The following is a 23,436-nucleotide window of genomic DNA, read 5'->3' on the forward strand; positions in this document are numbered from 1 at the left end:
ACGATATTTCTAATCGCCTGGATATAATAGTAGATAATAACTTATCATGCACAATCGCTATATCCTCAATAAAATTCAAGCAAAACCTGCGTACCAGATAAGCCTGATATTTCTGCAAATCACGATATGCTCACGTAATCACCAGTACCGTGTTTCATGGCACTGCTGGAAGTATTGAGTGCAAAATAATCTAGCATTTGGTCGAAATACAAGAGAATAAATTTAGTTCACTTCCAAAATTTACTCTGAAAAAAGGCTGGAACTACGATTTTTCTGCAACCTACCAGTTTAATAGAAACAAGGACGCAGTGGGATATTATGTTAGGAGTAGGGAATGAGGCACAGGCAAGCACGCGAACAAGTGAACAACGCGTAACTTATCTTTGGTATCAATCCACATAAAATTTATATGACAACTCAAGAGAGCCTACTTGTACCAAAAATTTATCCGCAAATATTTTCTGCAATTTACCACGTAATAAGACCCTGTTCAGTGACAATGATGACGGCCACTCTTGCCATATCTTCCATCAACCAAGAGGTGGGCATTCGTAAGCCCGCACGTCCTCCCATTCCATTTAGATGCACAATTTAACGACATAAGGACGGTTATTCTTCCTCTTACAAGCCCACGACTCATCGCAGAGCGTGCGGCGTTACCCAGGCGTTAATCTGCGAGAAGAGAAGGCGAATATAATTTATGCTAATCCCATGCCGAGCGCAAAAGCCAGTTCCGCGACGCGACGCTCCGACATGACGAACAACAATGTCCCTAAACAATGGAGAGACGGTTTGTGCGGGGGCGCGCGGATTCGTCTTTCGCGCCCCATGGTGAAAGGGCGCGGCGAGAGATGTCGGGTTCCGCCGAGTAGTTGTCGCGCCTTGTCTACGTCTCCTCGACCCCAATGGCCGCGCAAAATTCCTACCGCGGGAGAGGGAGTACAAGAACCGCGCGGGGACACAGCGTAGACCGCCGTTACGTAACGCCCGGGTTTTAATTCTGCGATTCGAGTTGAATGGCGCGGCATTGAGGGACCGCTCACGCGTGTTGTTGCAAAAATACTTTTAAATACTTAGCCACTGTTACAGAAGTTACTCTGCATTATCTTTTCCTGGCGATTTCTATAAAAAAAACTATTTTTTTCTCAAATATATTTAGTCGTAATTAGCCAAGGTCTTCATGTCTACGCCGGACAGCATTTTTCTAAATATATTACATTTTCTATCTCAATAAATAATTGATTAATTATGACATTAATAAAAGATACGTTTTCTGCCAAAGATTTTGGCACGGGAACGTAACCACCCATTGAACTTGATGTATTTGTAGCGTTTGTTGAACTAAGTACTATGGAGGCAGTTAGGAGGAATAACATCTACCTAGGTTTTCAGTGTCACTACATCCTGACAGGCACCGAAATGTGAGGAGGAATTACACAAATGTAGCCCATTATCCACGGAAAACAAGTACCTGCTATGAATAGTGCCCCTTGCACGCAGTTGAAACATGATATTTTATTTACGCTGAGTATTTTCTGATTTTAGAATGTATAATGTGCAAATGAGGTTTGTACCAGGGTTCCAGATAATTTTTGTTTTAAATATGATCCCACAAAAAGAGACGACGAGGACTAAGCCAGGTGTTACGATGACATAGAGCTAAATAGCATCTTCTCCCCTCTGAGGTCTATTACCTATATATGAAATTCGACTGGAAAAGAGAAGAAAGATATACTCAACATAAACAACGATGAAATTACCTTCTCAAAACATCAACTCAATAGCCACAACACCCAGACGACTATCACGACAATACGGCTCAAGGTCGGACTCCAAATATCGACTTCCATTGAAGACATCTCGCTCATTTTAGAGAACGGAAAACGCCTTCGGAATTCCTGGAATCGTTTCAGGGGAATCCACCAATTTCGTAATTAGCACTCGAGTTTGTATGATATGGAATGCCTCGCCGTATCACCTGGCCGGATTGCACATCCTATGAGGATTTGTGTTCCGTGAGGTCCTCCCTGACCGGCCTGGGGAGCTGATGACAGCAGCGATTTCGACACTGTGGTTCCCAGCCCTGTTGCCGGAGACGAAACGGACCGATACTCGTTCCCGGGAAATCCTAACGGTAACTATAGTGAAAAACACTGGACTCAGCTCATGAGTTACCAAAAGTGAAGAACATCATTGGAAGTCATCCCACGCCACTCCGGAAAATACCGATATCATTAGAGAAACTAGGAAAATGAAGCCTTCCAAGGAGTCTCAAAATGATAACCTGTTAGTGGGGTACTAGTGAACAAGGGGGATTCAGGGGGTACAAAACCCCCACAGAAATATTTGAGAGAGAGTGCATCTCACCATATGACCCTCCATCTCCGATAGAAACCTATTCTAATAATGAAGCACCCCTGAAAAAAATTTCTGGCTAAGACCTTGCCTGATTATACACCTCCAACACGAGTCCTTTATAAAACATAAATTTTTAAAAATTTACACCGCTACACTGAAAACGATTATCTCGATGGAACCCGCCGGTCGGGTCATTCCTGTTCATTCAAGGGGAGGTGGATGGATGGTTGAAGAGCTCGCGGTATCAGATTTTCAGTCCAAAACAAATTTGCTCCAACTTATATCCTAATTCGGAAAAATCCTGCAATTTTATTATTAGAAATGGGCTTGGAATGACAAAGACAGTCTCCTCACACAACAAGGACAAATTTCACATGTTATAGGGCTTTGCGTCCAGAGAGGTCCTCCCTCACTTCCCAAGCCGACCTCGGGATATTTTGACACCAAAGGTTTAGACTTCGAGGATTCTCTCTCAATTGACTGAGACGAGGTGGGCCAATACTCGTTCTCGGAGAACACGGTTGAGGACGCAGGAAATTAACAAGGAAATCACGAGTTAAAAAGCGGGTGGGGAAGCTTGGTCCGAAGAGAAGATAGGCGTGCCCCGTGAGGGTTGAGGGGGGAGGGTGGGGCGGGGAGGGTAAAGGAGTGGAAGGAGGAAGTTTTGGTCACATCACATCCACCCCCGTCCTCGACTCGGAGATCTCCCGCTCGACGAAAAAGAGGAAGGTCGGGAGCGATGTCCTGGCAGCTTACCAGACGGCCTTGGTGACCAAGCGGCTATCCCTGGTCGCTCTCCTCCTCCGAGCGCTACCGCTTACATCCATCGCTCGCGCCTCCAATCCACGCAACACACCTACTCCCATTCAATCCTTCCTTAATCGCATTGCCCACACCGTGGCAAATCGCCTGGTGACGTGTGATCGGGATATTGGTAGGGCTGTGCGACTGCTACGTAGTGCAATGGAAAAAGTATAACCGTAAAGATAAGGGGACGCTTCACTCCCGCTTGACCATACTCCTTTCGTCACTAATTACACGCTTAAAACTTACGCTATCATCGTGAAATTTTCCGAATATATAAATTAGGTCCTTGTGAAAATTTTTGTTTATCTTAATTACGAAAATTATCACTCAATTTATAGGTGTAAAATTTTCATATTTTATAATGGTAAAGGCAAAAGTTAACAAATAATTGCGCTACATGCTCTGAAGATTTCAAGATGATAATATTATATATAAATAAGTATTCGTTGCGAAAAACACTATTCGAAAAGGTTGAATAGTCTGCTATAATAAATTAACTTAATTTTTTAAATTAATAACCCTTTAGTTGTCATCTTGCCATTTTCAGTATATTCAGAGTATAAATTCGTCAAAGATCCCCCTCTTTCAAATTTTACCTTAACTCTTCATCCGACGCAACATTTTTACGATCGAGATTCAGGAATATTTCAGCAAGGGTCTACCCTACATTCCTATGAATCACTGTACCCTTGTTCCAACCCAGTTACTATCTTTTCTTGCCGAACAGTCTTTTTTCCCTCATTCCATGCACTTTAGCATGTAATCTAATTCGTGCTCTGATTAAAAGTTATATTCTTTCACACATCATCTCACTCATTTGTACAAAAATTATAATTTTCCGAGGTCTTTAACATACTACCATCCGTTCTACCGACACTTCTTAATTTTAACGAATTTTAAATAAAGGCAAACTTTATTTCTTTGTTCAATTTTCCATAAAACATTTATTACGTCAAATATCAAGAGACGTTTACAATCTTCCAGGTTTAGCACAGATTCCAAAGTTTTTTACGGTAGCTTGACAGCAATCGTTTCTCTCTCACGTCGTTCGACGTCTAAATAAATGAGAAGTTGTCGCCACAAAAACAAGATTGAGTTTTTTTTACATAAGTTTAAATCTCTGAAAGAATTTTGTTCTTGCTTGCGCGGTAGTATATAGATGTATCAGAAAAATCTTAAAACAATTTGTATGAGAAAACATCCTCATATCTACAAAAAGATCTCGATGCCCACGTCAATGAAAAATGCACGAATCGAATCGCTCTTGGGCTGGCAGCGTTATTCCAGTTTTGCAGAGAGATAAAGCCACCAGCCACTGTCACAACAAAAAAGAGCACATCACGCAGCCCAAGAGTGACCACAATGCACCCGGAAGGCAACGCCCTCTGCAGCGAGCAGGAAGTGATTCTATAACAATGAAGCTTGGAGTCGGGTGATGTGGGTGGCTGAGAGGGTTTTTAGCAGGGGAAAGGAGGAGACATAAAATGTTCATGTTCCGCGTGCTCGGCTTCATGGGAACGAAGTGAAACTTCGCGAACTAATCCAGAAAATCCAAGCCGCATAGGATAACATATAACATTTTATGCGAATTCCCCTCAGTTAGTCCAGCTGAGCAAATCAGGTTCTGACTATAAGGATTTGCACCTATGCACCAACAGGAGGTACTAGTTTAAAACTCCTGATTAATATATTTCAGCTCACTTTCATGACGATTATAGTAATATGGTAGCAACTTCGATTCGATTTTATAGCACATCGGAGAATCATTGTAAATAGAAAATAGTAAGAGAAAGATTACTATAAGGTAAAGATGAAAAAGTGATAGCAAAATTTACGAGGATTTGAATAGAAATGTCCAGAACGAATATTTCTGTACGTTTCCTGGGAAGACATAATAAAAGTAGGTTGCATACACATGGCGAGAGTTGGTGAAATTTCTAACAGCAAAATGACAGCTGAATTAACTTAATTAACCTCTGCTATAAAGACAGTTTCGATTAACATGCTGTTTACAAAACGTATCCAGTGCTCTTTCGCAACGAGTTTATTTATTTATTCATTTACCACCTGAGGCAGCACCATTGGCTTTTTTTCATTGCATTTTAACTTAACATTTAAACGCACAGGAACATTCATGCCGTGAATAGGGAAAACCTAACCAGGCCGAACTCGAATTCGCGACCTCTTGTATGGCAGGCAATTACTTTACCCCGCCGCTACCGACGCCGGCCAAACGAGATAGAAATTTCCATCGCAAAATTTTGGACATTACCAAGACCCAAGACAGGGGCTGGAGAGGCAGCACCTACTACTATCAGCCACTAAAGCCGATTCGTGTACAATTACTCCGTTACTTTCAAGCGTCGCTAAGTCTATATTACGTAACACCGTATCAAAGTATCGAATACATGCACGGATGATTCAAGGACTTCCATGACGCGTTCCACGCTAAGTCTATGCAATAGAATAGCTGAGTGAAACTTCAATTAAAACTAAGGTGAGACTTCACTGTCCATAGGCATTGCGTTATAAAATCCCATTCATTCCTTCATTAAGCGCAATTCTGAAATCTTGGAGATTATCAGCTTCACGGTCGTTGGGCACTGAGTGACGGTGACTCTTCAGTCCGTGACCTAGCCAATTAAATCATAGACATTGGCAAACAAAGGAATGATGATTCCTTATAAAACATGATGATGCGCTAATGTTGCGCCATATGTATAAGTCGTAAATAAATCATAGCGGCATCCATTGGTTCGTTAACTTTGTTATCGACTCCAAAGAAAAAAATTCTACCACACGAGCTGCATTTAAAGCCATTGATAAAATCAATACAGCTAATTATATCCCATCACTGAATCGCGACTATCCATTCTCATTGTGTCGTTTTTCAAGGGGAGCATCTTTTCACCTTTTTTATTTTGGCACGAGCCTTTACTTCCATCCAATGGCCAGAACGTATTTCCAACTAATTATAACAATATTTTTGAAGGACACACTACCACTTTTCTACCAGCAACAGAATTTCACCACAGAATAAAAAAGTTTGCCATCGTTAAGGGGGATCAAAAGCTGTTAACAGAAGTAGATTGACATTTAACAAAGATTGTATCAACTTTTTTAATCATGTAAGTGGTAATTTAGAGATTATATTGACAAAATAATAAAATATTTGATAGCGATGAATTAAATATTATCGATGCATGTTTGAGATTTTATGGACAATTTACGAAGTTAAGTCACAGAACTAACCAGGTTTTCCGCAAGAAACTCACATGTTTCGAGTGGCGTGTCGATATTTTCACGTTAGCAGCAAATGCATCAAAATTAGCACTGAACTTTAGAAGTTCCTCCTCAATCTTGAAAATATACTACTTACATGAAACTAAAGGTAAATTTTATAACGCCATAACGGTGTGTAGTAGAGTTAAATTAATTCAATTACATCAACGATATCGAAAAAATAGGTAAAGCATCATACGAAAACCTAGAATGCCTAATTGTAACCGGAATAACATCACTGTGAAAGATGTTACAATTTAATATCTCTGGGAAATAAGAGAAATGAAGCTTGAAACAGGTGATTGGAATCCCATGGCTTTGTGAGATATACATATTAATGCATATCAACGAAACGCAAATGAATAACTTTTGTAAAGGAAAAAATTGAACTCTTATCTCAGAGCAAATCGAAAAATACATCTCCAAATAATTCCACTCATAGAACGTCCCTTTCTAAGGCGGCAAGGTCAGCATACAAATCGCTTAGAAGTTGATCTCATTCACGAGCAAGGTAGACGTATGACCCGATTAAGATGGGGCTTCTGGATAAGAATTATGGCCCCTTACTCCCTTCGAATACACTCCGTGGAATATGCAAACGAGTATTATATTTTTTCTTCAAGTCAACTTCTCCCTCTATTCAATAACATTACCCCATCGTAATATGCCGCGGATTTTCCCCAACAGATTCGGAGCGTTCTTCCGCCCACGGAGCGTGTTCCCAATTTCACATCATCTCACGCCCGTGCCATACATAGGGCAAGCACCACCCAAGCCACTGTCTGAAGGAAGTATTGCCCTGACTGCACAATCCAATATAAATTCTGTAGTCCAACTTTTCACGAACGTTAAAAAAATATTCTTTCAACCATGGCATCTGACAACGTAGCAAAGTGGAATAAGGCTACATAGCGTGCATATTAGTCAATAAAACTTTATTTCAAGCAAGCACCACCCAAGTCAAAGCCTGAAGGAGGTATCGCCCTGACTGCGCAATCCAAAATAAATTCTGTAGTCCAACTTATCACGAACATTAAAAAAAAATGCTTCTTTCAACCATGGCATCCTACAACGTAGTAAAGCATAAATAGCGTGTATATTAGTAAATAAAATATATTACACCAATGATACTTTTTTAAGCAAATGACGCTTTTTTTGAGCAATTTACCGCATAACCAAACATGTTTCCCATGTAGGCACCGTAAATTCCACTTCTCTCACATTTAATAAAAATAAAATTTGTATTTTTGGTAAGATGTGGAAAGGTCGGTTAAAGAAAGCAAGATAGAACTATTTCTACGGGTTTCAGCCAATAAGTAATCATCAGGTATGTAGCATACACAGTTATGTGCCTGATGATGATTTATCGGTTGAAACGCGTAGTAACGCTAGTGGAGAAAGTACTATTCCGCTTTCTTCAACCAGTATGTATTCTTTTCACAGCGTTTCACCTGCCTCGGTCAATTTTATGTACTGAATTGTTTGCTCCTCGTTTCGGAGGGAGAGGCAGTGCCGCGTTCGCCTCCCCTTATATACGCATGGGCGAAGTTTAGAGTTTTATTTTGGGTGGCGCAGAAATCCTGCCAGGCTCTGAATTATCCACCAGTGAAACAGGATGGTCCCCGAGACCCTTTCCTGGACAATTTGTTAAAATTAGCCTTTGAAAACAGCATATTAAGTACTATCTAAGACGAAAATGTTTTGGCATTTATACAGTTTTTAATTTTTTTCGTACAAATCACCATTTAAGTTGGGGGCTCAGGCTCTCCCTGGTCACCCAAAACTCCGCCCATGTATATACGGCTCTGTTATCATTACATTGTAGATAGTCCAGGTATTACGGTGGAAGCGTAGGATGGAGGCGGAACGCTGTAGGACGCATGTAGCTCAAGCTCTGAGCTTCCGAATGTTTCATAAAACACGACCAAGGATGATGAGCCTGCTCCCAATTGACGCTGCGCCTCCAAGTCCTTCTCCACAAAATAAACGAATGATACTCCCTCCCTCCCCAATCCTCACTCTTAAGAGCCAATCAGAGTTTCCCTCCTTTCTCCTACAAAGCAAAAGGAATCCATTGTTACGCCACACACAATTGCTACACTTCAGATCGTTAATTTGCCCAAGCGAAAGTTCCCTCCAGCCTCCCCTCGAGCCAAAACACTTTCAAGGACGTCCGAATTTTTTCTACGATACATTTTTCCGGCGACAACAATATTTATTCCACGAATGAAACTCTACATCTATTGGAAAATTCCATATCAACAAACCGTTTCCTCACCTCGAGTTTATTGATATGATCGGCGTCAAATTTATCTTTCTTGTCACGCCTTGAGCATGAAATCTTTAACATTAAAATTTATTACTCAGAAAAAAATTGAGGAGAATAAGCTTACCCCACAACTTGGACATGAAGTAGGGTGGGAGGCAAATTTTAACGGCAAACAATGATCCCAATGGTTCGAGCGCCAAGTTAGCAAAAAATTTTGAATGCTGACAGAGCAACGGTAAATTTCTTCAAAAGGTGAAAATAGGACCTCTGGATTTTCGTTTACAGAAGCTCCTCCAGAAATATGTAAAATCAACAATTATTTAAGCCTTGCGAGAATTCTTCGGATTGCTCCTTAACGTATTTGACAAATAAACACTAATACAAGAATATCGTCGCGATATGATTCACGAATTCCTCCCCCACAGCATGTTTGGAGGAGAAAATATTTTTGAGAGGGAAATTGGCCATCACTTAGGCCAATATCATTATCAAGTTTTGATCCTACAAAAATACAGCAGCATTGACAAGGTCTCAACCTCCTAATTTCAAGCGTATACTATGGTCGACATAAAACACTTTTCATGGAGCAATCTTATTTACTAACTAAAACCGATATATATTTAATTTATAAGGGTAAACTAAAGACGTTAAGATATCCAATTCTAAAGTTTTATTCGTTGTGTGGCAACGGTAGGGTTGTTAACATTAATTCCCACGATAATCGACATTTGGAACATATATTCATAAAATAGCAATATGTAATATTTTACAGAAAACTAATCGTTCTGCAGATACCAAGAAACATCTAATATACTTTCAGGGGAAAACGGAATTATTAAAAGAACAAAAAATCTTATTTCCAGGGACAGCATGATGAATTGGCCTTCTGTTGTGACTGCATGGACAAAAAATAACTTTAAAAATCTACAAAAATGACTGGCTAGGCTCCAACGGATACATCTTTTACAATGCCTTCTAATGCCGACGGTTATTATAATAAAGAAGAATGAAATTACCGTATAGAAATCCTTCACCAGTAAAGATACAAATATGAAAGCGAGCTATTCAGGATCATTAGCATTTCAACGTCATCATAAATTTTCATCATGCTTCGAATATAAACCGAAATTATATTGGCCCACATACAAATAGGGTCAGCATCTCTCTTTATAGGTTACAGGATCCTTGGAAGCTCTATTGTGTTCGCAGAAAAAGTGTGACACTTGGCAAGTTCCCAAAAAATTAGTACAAAGGGTCTACACTGAAAATAAAAAGCTATCTCAATTGCTTGCTTACTCAAGCACATAATTTACGAGGGTTTTGAGTCATACCGTAAGTAATAAATATTTAACTCGCTAAAGCATGAAATTTAACGAGTATTAACATGGGATAGATAATTGCACTTATCATCTGTTACGTCGTCATGCGGCTTCGGAGTAGTTATAGTAATATAATCCTTATCTGCCAGTGATTATTTTCTAATTGATGGGAAAGGCTGACAGTTCAGCAGAAAATGTTTACATCATAGTTTCAGGAGAATCGTCTGGGCTTCAATTACTTTTTTTCATCCATAAGAAATTTATCAAACACTACCGCAGATTCCTGCCAAACTATTCATTTCGGGAAAAACATGCCATAACAACGCTCTCTATGAAAGCATAAAAAAACTTAGCCCAGCACCTCACCCTAAATTTAAACTTTGAAAAGAATAGAATTTACCGATTTGGAAATTAGTTAACTATTGAAAAGTATTGAAATATTTGAAACTGACTCTGGCTCACTATGTTTCGCAAATGCAACGCGCGCGAAGCTTGTTAATGAAAGTGCTACATGGACTTACTTTTCAGCTAGTCACGTCCTAAAAGATAAATAAATGGCCGGTTGAATGGTGTATTTAAATCAATAATGATTGCCTTTTCCATTGCGTTACACCGTGAGACAATGGGACACGACAGTGCTCCATAAATTGCATCGGCCAACACATTTCGCGCGTCCTTAACGCAGAGTCGTTTAGGACGAAGTGTCCAACATTTCGACACCGAACGGTGGTCGCGATGAAAAATACCTGCAACATGAATAGAATATGTACTCACCAGCGTCCACCATGTGCTGCCACGTGGGGAATCTCCTCTTCACTCTCAGCGAGACCTGCTGAAGGGTGATTACGTACGACAGCATGGCGTATCGAACAATATTTCGCCTCATCAGACGACCTCGCTCATCCTGGAAAGGAATGCACACGTTACGGTGAATCGGCAATTGCTGGTTACAATGATAGCCCAATTTAAATGTTTTATCACTATGTCCATCCAACACTAATTGTAAGCCATGGTAATTCAAGACAAATCATTAATCCTCTCTGAACTTTCCAGGCAATTGTAAATAAAGGAGTAAAACTTTGTCAGGTTCAGTATTATTAATACTCTAACATTCACAATTATTAATAGTGATTATTAGAGTATTAATAAATAATATTCACCATTACTGATAGCGGACCTGACAAAGTTTTACTCCTTTATTTCCAATATGGAGAGGTTTCACAAACTCAATCCTGAAGTTCTCAGTTATATTTTCCTGACAATGTTAGTTCGTCTCTTTTTGACAAATCGGGAAGAATAGCCTAAACCAAGAACCATTATAGGGCAGAAATTTAACAAATAGAACAGGGAAAAATAATGATAGTGATCATTAAATCATTTTTATTCATGCACGATGCATCCCGTGTGCAAAACTTAAATAGTGCGTTGAAATAATAAACGGTAAGAAGCAATGCCCTACTGGCTGTACTATTGAATCTGAAATTATGGAATCCTATGTCAATAGTTATAAAGCAGAAGAAAACTGCTCTTTAAAAAATAGCGCTCTGAAAGTGGCAATGCTTCCGCAAATGCTAAGAGAATAAGTTTGCAGAATTTTATACCCTTCTCAAGCATAATTGGAACAATTCCACATCCCTGTTCACTATCCACTGAGTCAGTTAATTGCTGATATTAACTAAATGACGTTTAATAGGGAATTAATAACTTCTGGGAGCCGGTCAACCAGTTTACATCGGCATTCTCCGTAGGTGACTAATCCCATCCGTACAGATGAATATTCCGCCGGAACACTCGGTATCACTTTGTTATATTAAGGCCGTTTTACCCGAGGCGAATTCAACCACACATAAATGCATGTAGTCGTTCGCGCATTGCAGTAAATATGAAAATAATATATAACAGGCTATTTTATCGGGCTGGCGTACACGCATTCTGCATTAGTTTCCGTGATTGGTAATTTTGATTTATTTAGTTTTTATTGGGTTACAGCTCATGCATCAGAATGCGCCTAAGCTCCTCGCTGGTTTTATCTCTCAAATATTGCGTTCTCGTCGCATGTGTTGCTTCATTTTAAAACAGATTTGCCTGTTTTCCAATTGCTCCTTCGGTAAAAGGACCGCCCTTGTATCTTCGAGTTGAAGGAAGATCCCGAATGCGCCCGAAAGCCAGCCAACATCTGCTTTCTGGGAATCTCAGAACCAACGCAAATAACTTCCAGAGATTTAGATTTCATTGTACTTCAAGGCCAGAAAGCATGGAAAATTAAAATTTATTGAAATAAATTGAAAAAGTAATCCTGTTAAAAAAAATTTTATGTTATTCACTGCGAATGAAGTAAATGTATTGAAATAAATACCCTTTACATAAAATTCCCTCCATACTCACTTTATAGAGTAACTCTCCCATACTTGATACCAGTAAATCACAAGTTTTCCATTTTGAGTCCTATGCTAATAAAAAGTGCAATGAGGAAACTAAAAAAATCATTCCATTCTTGCGAGACAATTTATCCTTGTCACTAGATCTTGTTTACAAATGGATTTATTCTACAGAACGATATAATAACGGACAACAAGATACGAATGGAAAAACACGAAAAATCTCAACTGAATGAAGGTCGAACAAAGCTAAGGTCATGGTAGTTTCCTCTCTTGGCACAATAATGAACATCGTGGAGACGATGAACATAACAAAGAGACCTTTTCAGGGATAATTTATTCAGCTCTTCTCTTTGTAACGAGCGGTTTGTTCTTCAGATATTGAAGCACGTGAGGTCCAGCAAATGCTTCACATTGGTACAAAATACCGACACAGAAATAGCGAATGCACGAATGAGAAAAGGTTTCGTGCTAGGTAATAGCGAGTCACTACACAAACGGATGTATCCATAACTTAATAAATTTAAAGTAACTCGAGAAATTTTAAAAAGCATTTACTAACCTCACGTCATATTTAAAAAATGCCAACAGAGAAATAAAACGTGAAGCTGAATAATTCATTTTAATCGTGATATTTCCAAGCATTAATTAATTCATTTCTAACCCAATTATATTCAACTTCGGTACATATGTTACCAAGTTCATACCTAAGTATTTATTCCCATTATATCCGTGGTGCACACTATTGTTCCTACAAAAGGCATTACTGCAGATTACATCTATTACACTACACCTATTCGTGTAGCACAGTGGCCTCCCTTTTAAGACAGACTTACGCAAGTATATAAAACTTTATACATAGCTTTGAGACTGCATGTTAGAGAATTAATACACTTTTCTTTCCGTATCATCTCATTAAATCACTTCTTCACCATAGAAGGAAAAATTAAGAGTGCTTTTTTCTGGTGTGCTCTTATCGATGGTAAATGATAACGATCAGTTATCATGTGGCACCTTCGAATACAAAAGCGAACGATTTGGATTCGGGTGATAACCCTTACGATCTTAACCCTGACCCGAATAAAAATGCCTGCTAACTGACATAATTAAATTCCTATTCACTCCACGTCACCGTGTACACTACTCGCTTCCGAAATTCAATTGGATATACAACCTCATTGGATCTTTCGAGAACTCCTTACGGAGAATTATACGTCATTATTGACAAGATACAGCGATACTTTGCCATTAGGGCGCGGAACACGTGCCGTATTAACCATTGTGGGCACATGTTACGTAATCAGCTGGGCCTAGAAGAGTTGCCAAAATTACTCAAGCAGGGAGAACGAAAAACGTCTCTTATGACTAATGAGATTCAGGAGGTATAACTTCTCACGTGACTGTATCCTTACAACATAACTCGTATTCGAGGTCGATCTTCGTATCATTACAGATTATGTTGGATAACATTTTCTTCTTTTACCCTTCATTCCAATGGGTCATATCCAAGATTTTCAACACAAAAGATATCATAGGTAATAAAAATTTATAACACGTTTTAATTATTAAATCAAAGACTATTAACTTTTTCTAAGCGTGGTAGGTAAATATATTTGTGAGACCTGATAACGTTGTAAAAATCCAAAATATAATTATCATATAGAAGAAGCTTCACTGATAAAAAAAAGATTGAGGTGAATCAATGTAAATCGGACAAATAGGAATAATTTACTGAGGTGAATTTGCGAAAACATCCTACTATTTAGAGGTGAATGCATAAAAAAATAACAATTAATTTAGAAGTGGATGTCCAGCAACAAGAACACACTTTACCTGTCCCGGAATGGCTGCTGACACGAAGAGGGCTAGCGAGTCCGGCCAGGGCAGCAGGCGATACTGCTCCCACCACCTCTTCACGATCAGTGTCACATAAAATCCAAGCACGAATGACATGGGTATCGTTTCACTCTGCTCGCTGAAGTACATCTTGATTTTTTCGAATGTTCTGAAAAAGAAAGAAAAAAGAATATTTTAATTTAGTTGTTACGGCATATGAAACACATTATGTATCGTCGCGTCCATCTCCCAGGTATACATCGCATCGGTTGACTTATCGCCTCCTGGAGAAAAAAACTGTTGTCACGAAAAGTCAACCGACGCGACATACACCCGTCAGGTGGACGCTGACACTAGGCGTCTTAGAAGACGGCAGTATTAGATTATGTATCGTTAAATTAGCAAGAAATGACACCTGGTACTATTATATCGATCATAATACAATCGGGTCCCGGCTTTTAGCCTGGTTACGTACTCGAAATCTTCGACAAAAATCGGAACAACGAGAAATTAATGGCTATTTCCAGTTGAAATACGCTGAAACGAACTCCAAATGTATGTAGGTAAACATATTATAGTACCCAAGGGAGGTTTTCATGTTAAACCTCTCTCCTCCTGAGCCAATATGATTTTGAACTTCTTAGCTGATATCTCACATAACAACAAACATTTTTGTAAGGATTTTGGTGAGTAATAATGCAGTTAGAAATGCAGGGAAAGGATAGATATCCAATAGCATATTTAGATGAAAATCTAAGATGATAATTTTAATTCACCCTTCAATTATGCAACAGCCTCACCAATAATTATGGAAGCACTTAAATCAATAGAGTAATACTAATTATTTGGTACGCGTGTAACATCTATAATAATTTGTAGCTGAATAGTTGGATTTATGCACTTTGATTTTTCACTAAGGGTTATTAACTTTCATGAACTTCCAATTTAGGGCGCAAATTTATCCAAACTAACACAATAAGTAATAGAGGGTTTACTTTATAAACTTAGGAAAATACTTCACTGCCACTGCCAATGCCATGAGTCAGTGGGCTGAAGTTGAAAAACTAATTCTTTCACAACAAAATGAGATAGTGTTCAATAGAATTCCTTGTTGGTCTAAAAGAAGCCCAAAGATGACATGAATCTCATGCGAAAAAATTGGAACAGGTGAATATATATAACATACGTATAGCTCCGGTGATCCTGAGCATGTTCACTAAATTACACGACCCGTGTTATATAGCATCAATTTGAAAAACGCCAAGATTTTCCTGATCTTCGAAACCCGATTCTCAAAACCATTTTATGGTTTCACAATTGTGTTACTGATGCGGAAAAAATACATTTCTCCCCCTTTGATTGTAAGTACCACCGCCGAGTTGAGCTGTAATATCACACAAACAGATGCTGTACTTATCTGGTTGAATGTTAAGGAAATCCTAACCCGAGGTCATTTGCAGCATTTAGGACAGGTGGGTAGTTCAGAATGGAAGGGCTTATTTGGAAATGAAAGGAAAGGGGTGAAGAAATATGAAATCAAGGTTTTCATTTGTATAGTTACCGAATAAAAATCTTAATGAATAAATAAATAACGACCACTTGCAAGTGAAGGGCTAACAGCGGTACTGATAGTGATGAAGTTAAATAAATGAACACTTATGATAGCGCAATAAAAACTTTTACCCGCGTAAAAACTTTCGCAATGTTATTTTTTTCACCCGCATTTTTTCAACCATTTCTTTCACTTTAAAATCATTTTCCTCAGTACCGGACAATGTTTCTGGCGTAAAGCGGTTTCATACAGCTATGAAATTACGTGATAAAGAATATCACGTCTTACATTTAAAGCATATAATGATACCAATAATGATCGGAAGTTTAGCGTACAAATGTAATGGCTTACAGAGAAAAGTCAATTTTACCAGAGGTTACAAATATCTTTGATGCATTTTACTGTCTCGCGGTAAAAGAAGACGACGATTTTATAATTTGATTTGCCAGTTATTTAAGAACGATCTTATTCAAACTTAAAATCCTTACCTAACCGCTCTTCACCCCCCGAAATTTCTTAAGGTTTACGATCCAACCACAGCTTATATGTGGAAAACACATTTGAAGAGTTCTTCTCATTTCATGAAAGTAGGGATTGCCCTTGCGTTGGAAAATCTCCACAGCCATTTGGATGCAGACCGGACCCCAAGCATCCAGTGGCCTAGCCAACTCAACGAACCCAACCCTCACCTCGCGCATCCATTCATTCCGATAGATGAAAGGATCGGCTCGCATAGACCGTCCTTGAGTGCAGACGCCACGTGCCAACGATTTAGTTAAAATGGTGTGGTCAACATTCTCTCTGAAAAGCAGAATTGATGCTTTTTAAGCAACAATACTGATATAACGTAGCTTACAACCAAACAGGATAATGATTCTGGAAGAGTGATTGACAATGTGAACTTCCATCCAGAATCACTCCACGCCCTAGGGTGATACGGTTTAATTAGATGCGTGATAAATAAATAAAAAACGCTTTGCGTGATTTTCACTAACCAACGGATACCAGCGCCTCCGACTACATCACGATTTTATAGCGAAAATGTATCCGTTCTTGGAATAATAATGGCGCTTCAATGATACGATAGTAAAAGAAAGGATCTAACTATTTGCCTCTCATTGCTAGTAGTGTGGGCCGTATCGTATGCACTATGTCAGACTAAAACATGGCTCAAATGGGGGAAAGCAATCGTGAAAAAAGTGAACAATAAGCAGAATTGAGAGACATTTCTACTCAAATATCGCTTTATATTAGAGGGCGTGGCTAAATTAGAGGATTCACGTGTTTAAAAGCCTCTAACCCAGGCCATTAAACCTAATTTCCTTAATAGTGTTCCCAATATAGTCCTAAATTTGATTCCAATGCATTATAAACGCTCCAAAAATCAGAGCAGGGAAAATCTACACTCGAACAACGATTGGATTCCACAGTTTCTCGTAGTAGCTCCACCCACAGACTCATCGCCAACCCAATCACATAAGTGACATGGGGTACATGGATGCAAGGAGGAAGACTGTTGCACATATAATGAGCATGCGCTGTTTGGGAATAAAAATACGATATGTATTATAATTGGAAGAGAGAGAAAATGGAAAGAAAAAGGAAAAAGTAGAAGGAAGCGCTTTACTCTGTCAAACATGGTTACCTAATTGTCACTTTTCCTCTCATTGCGAAATTCTTCTTAAGAGACATTTTTCATTTTACCCGTTGGATACAGCGGTAATTATTTTCAAAAAATGCCGTAGAAATTTCAAATTAGAAGGAAAATACTTGGAAAAAGTAAATTATGGATAATAGGAACATGAAACATTTTTTTGTGCTGGCAGTAATTCAATTAGCCCCAATTGTCGGAAGCATACATAATTTATTTTTCCACATTCGAATTTTTACTATTTTTTATAGGAGAGCGAAATCGTATGGCTATAATAGCAATAATATAATAAAAAATTCAAATAAGTAATGTTTCCTTCAAATATTATTCAGTTATACTGATTAATTTTGAGGCTGACCTTCACCTGCTTCAACAAATTAGCAAATTATTGATGCATTTCACTTAATTGTGCAAAACATTCAGAAATAGCTCATTCAATAGATCCGATTCTCAATTTTCAACAATGGATCCGAAAAAAATCACCGTGTCAATTAATATGAGTAAGGAGAAGCATACTATTTCCACATTGGTTTAACATTGAAGTTATCAAACGGACATCAATAGAATTCCCTAAAATAGAATTCCTTGGTCTTCAAAATTTAATTTGTGCAACTTAAACGCGCATGAGAAGGCTACCCCACTAAATTATCAGAAAGGCTTATTCGCGCTAGATATCGCAATGCTATGCAATAAAAAACCTTAAAAAAATCTACTTCCACATTTAAGGATAAGATAATACTAAGATACTTTGCGAAGTAAATTATTGATGGTTGGGTTTCAATTAACTTGTATTTAAGTGAATTTTTCCGTAAAAATACTACAGATAATCTAAGTCAATGTAATGTACAGCAGTATGAATCGGTTATTTTCGAATCAATGCTACTCGAATCTCCATTATAAATTTGAATCAAATGAGAAAAAATCTTGCATAGTTTTAAAGCAAACGGGATCAAACCCAAACGGTTCGTTTTTTAATCAAAGGCAATTCTTATCAAAATAATTAAATGCTATGGCATACTCATTGCAATTGTTAAAAAACGTTAGGGAATTACTTATCACAGGAGGGAAATTTTCTCAATTTTGTACCTGACGTCACACACATTCCAGATAATTCTTTGTGTTGCAATTCCGAAAAAATCATATATTCAAACAATTTGAATTTTTTGGCCTAGTAAAATTCCAGTTTTCTGGAGAGTCAAATATAGTTAAGCCGGATTCGGAGCGGATCGATTCACAAGAAATCGCATGATTCTAACTGAAAGTAAACGTTTGATTTCAAACTCATTATTTTATTTCATATATTTTTAAAATTAAATAAAAATTCAAATAACCATTGATTTGGAAAATTTAAATATGATCTCGGTCCACTTTTACAATACCAAAATTTCGAAGTTGACTAAAAAGGGAGATTTAAACAAAATTAAATATGAAACTGACAAACTCGAAAGAATTCCAGATACTGTGCCACATAATAGCGGGGTAAGCAAGGCCTCATTTGAGCTTATACTGACTTGCCTTGGTTAAAAACGACAATAAACGCGTAGAGAAGGAAAACATTCAAATTTGTATTTTTTTAAGGAAAACGTGAAATATTTTCTGATCAATCTTCGTGAGACTTCGATTGCTTATGAATAACAGGTGTCGTCCACGGCAGTGAACGGAAAATGATGCATCTATCAGTAATGAGGTACCTCAACAAGGTACACTTCACCTTACTGTTCAAAGTTCATCACGAAGCAAAGATTTAATTTTTATCCTTACCATCGCATTACGTGCTTGAATTAGGAGGATGATCCTAATTCTACACCCATGGTTATCATGAGTGGACAAGGATTGAAAAATCTTGACATTCTATGGTTTAGAAACATTTTCTGAAGGTTTTCATGAATTACTAATCATGCAACAATTATCCACTCTACTACATCATGAAAAGCACTGTATTTAATATTAAATGAATGCAAGTTTTTCCCAGAAATTCATCTAAACACTGGCATATACACCTATCAAATATCTCATAGTTTCCCTCTAAGTCTTCCCAAGTGTAATTAAGTAGAGCCTTAACGAAAAGTACAGTATGGGGAAAACACAGGGATATAGGAATTAATTTCAATGATTAGAGCTCGCTTGACTGCAGCCTTTCTAGCTTCAGCGGACAAGTGCATTCCTTCATGTACTTTTTCTTCGGTTAAGACTATATAGAATTGCACTCCATAAATTGCATCTTCATGAGTTAACGTCACGTTTTCATGCTTCATAATAAAACTAAGGAATGTAGGAGGACAAAAGTTTATTTGTAGAAAAAAAAACTCAGCAAATGAGAAAAAGATTTTCTGGGCATCGATTACGAGCAATGAAGGAGATTGCAGGAAAACATACAGGTATGATCGACAGGCACGATTCGTGGGGTTTTTAAGGCGTCTATGAGCTAATCATCACCTTCCTCACCACACATTCACTTCCACACAATCGTAACACTTTCGCCCTATTTCCAACCACTGAATCCGTTCAACTGCCACATCAATCATCGACCCTCACAAACGAGATAAATGCTATTTTTTCATTCTAAGGCTAACCATAGAAATAATCGTCTTAAAATGAATTTACTTTACCCGTCATTTGAAAATGAACTTGAGCTGAGAAGGATAAAAAATAGCTACCAGTCAATATCTTTCGCTATCACTCTCTTCCTTTAGCTACAAGTCTCTATCTTTTTATTTATTAGATAATTATTATTATTATTTTCCCTCTTTAATTCTTGACCTTGTTTAATACATTTTATAATATTTCTTGGAGTTTAGGTCAATGTAAAACAAGTTATAGCCAACGTTTCGATTTCTTTTTAAATCATCCTCAGGGCTATGAAAGAAAAAACATGAACAATATAAAATACAAAGATGGCAACAATATACAATATTTTTACATATTTTATTTTATTTATTGTTTATTTATTTTTTGAAAATGAACGCACAATTTCGTTCATTGTTTTCAAAGACCTGCTTACCGTGCCCATTCAAAATGTTTTTTCGCTTAAAACCATCGCGTCACAAGTGAAACAGGAGGAAGATATTGTTTGATGTATGAAACGAAGAGTGGAATAAGTACTGGGTTGCATATATTAAAACTATAAAGTTTATTTGAACTTAATTTAAATGCAATTTACACGGAAAACCGCCTAAAATAAACTTATCACTATAAAATTTGACAGGGATAAAATCAAAGGACCATATAGGTTTTTTTTAACTACGAGGAAGCGACAGAAACAATTACTATCAAATTAAGTTATTTCTGTGAAAAGAGAAGAGGTAGGAAAAATACCTCATTAAAAGCAAAATAGTCAGCGAGCCAGCAAGTTTTGCTTTTCATCATATCTTTCAATAACTGAGTGCGATACATTTTAAACAAAACAAAATTTCTGAATTCCGAATTTATTCAAACGAACCTTAATAAGACACATCACTCCCGCTCGAGAAGATTTTTATCGAGACGACTTAGTTATTCAAAATTTAAATTACAATCCTGAAATTTTCATGATAAACACGTTGAGTAGACCCTTTTCAACACTTTTATACTTTTATATTTTCAATACGTATACTAATTTAAAAATAAATTTATTATTTATTAAGATGTAAAATATTTTACATGAGATATAGAAAAATTCTTAAAAATATCTACTCCATAAGCCTTCAAAATCTAGGAAAACTAGCTGAAATGTATGTGAAATCAGGAAAATGGACAAAATAACAATCTGTGTGGTGTTACCTCTTCATTTTTTTCGTTCGCGGGAGATATGATCAACTTCTGACCCGGTACACATTTTCGAAAGCGTACGATGAGTCACCGATCGTGCATTTAGCTCGCTCCTTGGCCCCACTTGCAAAGCGATCGGCGAGATGCGTATTGGTCAAAGCGGAAATACTTGACTGATGTGCGTGATGGATGAAGACAGAGAAATCCGCCAAAGACGGTGCGCACAAACCCGTCGCGGAATTCAGTCGTTACAATACGTCTCCCCGATATGGCCTTTCAATCTCGTCAAACCTCGAGCCTCCTTCTGGAAACACACCTCTTCACTTTCCCCTTCTCCAACAGCTAATGTCGGCAATTGTTTCACGACCAGGAAGAGTGAAAGGAAACGAGGATGAATGGACCGCTCCAGCGAATAGACAAATGCACAACTGGCATGTCGCTTGCTGACAAATAACACGAGCCTAACACTTCTCAGAGCTGACACTCTTCGGGGCAAATCATTCCGACATTGGACTAGAGCTCAGAGTAAAATACAATGAAGCATTCAAGACGGCTGCGCAGAGTGAAAAGTTGAGTCTAACACTGAAACAGCAACTTAAGGATTGTCATGGTAAATTGAAAAATTACGCAAATAAAATTTATAAATTTTGATTTTTTAAATGCTGGTGCAAGTTCTTCTTTGTGAGCAGTGAATTGTAATGCAAATAAAATTTCTAATCAATACAACTGCAACAAAGCATCGGGCCAGTCTTATAAGGACTCTCAATAGGAAACAATCACAGATACACTAATATTATATGTTTCACAATTTTTTTAAATCTGACCCCGGTTTCGAGACTATACTATACGTCATTCTCAAACCTGGTGTATAGTATTGAAACCTGGGTCAGTCCATTAAAAAAATTGTGAAACAAACAATATTAGTGATTCTGTGATTGTGTTTCCTGTTACACAGTATCGCCAAATATTGCCATCTGCCCTTAAGTTGACGAACTCTTAACTCAACTGGACTCTGAGATCTGAACCATCGAGGAGGGGTGAGGAGACTATATCGAGTTAGGTTCTGGGATACGGCCCTTAGAGTCGGTGATGAAGAGCTCGATTCTCAGAAACACCGTTGTAAACGCAGCGCAAACACGAACGCTTGTTTCACGTCTGTCTCAAGAGCGAGCGGGAACACGCAGGAGCTGAAATGACGTACTGTTCCACATTGCCAAGGTCAGCCTTTGTGCGCTTTTATTTATTTTTACGAGAGTTTATTTCAATTCTCAACAATCTCTCTTCGCGAGCTCCGACTCCTCCCCTTCCCGACATTGACACTTTTCCAATCGTGTCACGGGTTTTAGTCCACAAGGACCTCGCATGGCGGAGACGACGCGAGGAAAATGAAACGCCTGAGAGAGGCGGTGATGATTAGAATTCCTGCTATTAAGAATATGAATGACGATACACCAAGGGGCACAGTGCTAAGATGAGAATGCAGTCAAGAACATACTCGTCACGTCAAATAAGCAAACTGAGTATCAAGCTACTCACATGAATTTTCCCGAATAGGTAATGCAATTTATCAGCTCCAGCATTAGGTACTGAATAATGAGCTTTCGTGGAATATGATGGATTCAGTTTATTTCCAAGTCAACGTTGTGCTCGTTGTGGCATGATATTTGCACCAAAATGATTAGTGATGGAACATGAATAAGAAGAACAAATTATAAAATTCAAGTCTACATTCAATTCAAATTATAATATTCAAGTTCAAAAATAAAATTCAAAATTCAATATGGTCAAGCAACTAAATAGAATATGAGTGATATAAAATCAGTCGATCCTTCTGATTCATCATCCTCAAAAATAAAACCTGGCTGAGATTCGGAAGAAAAACCTTACTTACCAAGTACAAGTGAGGACAGCTATAAGAGCAATAATTTCTTTAATAAGTACCTGAGACTCAACTACTACACGGAAAGTAAATGATTCTATGTACACAAAAAACCAGCACCGCCACATCAACCTCATTACATATATTCGGTATCATTATGGTATCGATTGATAAAAATCAATGGTTTCTCGCGGTTGTGGACCTGCGAACCGTTACACATAAACTACTTAAAATCAACTGCTTATCAAAAGGAATATCTGACAGGTGAGAGACATCAAGGAGAGCAAAATTTGCACCCTCAACCCACTAACCTGACCCAATCAACAATAGTGATTCTCTTCGGCGTCATATTTAGAGA

The 23,436-nt window shown here is 38.0% G+C and overlaps 1 protein-coding gene across 1 annotated transcript in view; it reads right to left on the minus strand.

Annotated features, from left to right (window-relative positions):
• The window catches only part of LOC124159029, a 289,111-nt gene that overhangs the window by 93,675 nt on the left and 172,000 nt on the right, over positions 1-23,436 (minus strand). The window contains exons 3-4 of the mRNA XM_046534515.1: positions 14,247-14,418; positions 10,810-10,939 (exon numbers count right to left, since the gene is read on the minus strand). Coding sequence (XP_046390471.1) covers positions 10,810-10,939; positions 14,247-14,418 — 302 coding nt within the window. The remainder of the gene's footprint in view (positions 1-10,809; positions 10,940-14,246; positions 14,419-23,436) is intronic.

This window comes from Ischnura elegans, chromosome 5 (assembly GCF_921293095.1).
Source record: "Ischnura elegans chromosome 5, ioIscEleg1.1, whole genome shotgun sequence".
Classification (NCBI taxonomy): Eukaryota; Metazoa; Arthropoda; class Insecta; order Odonata; family Coenagrionidae; genus Ischnura; species Ischnura elegans.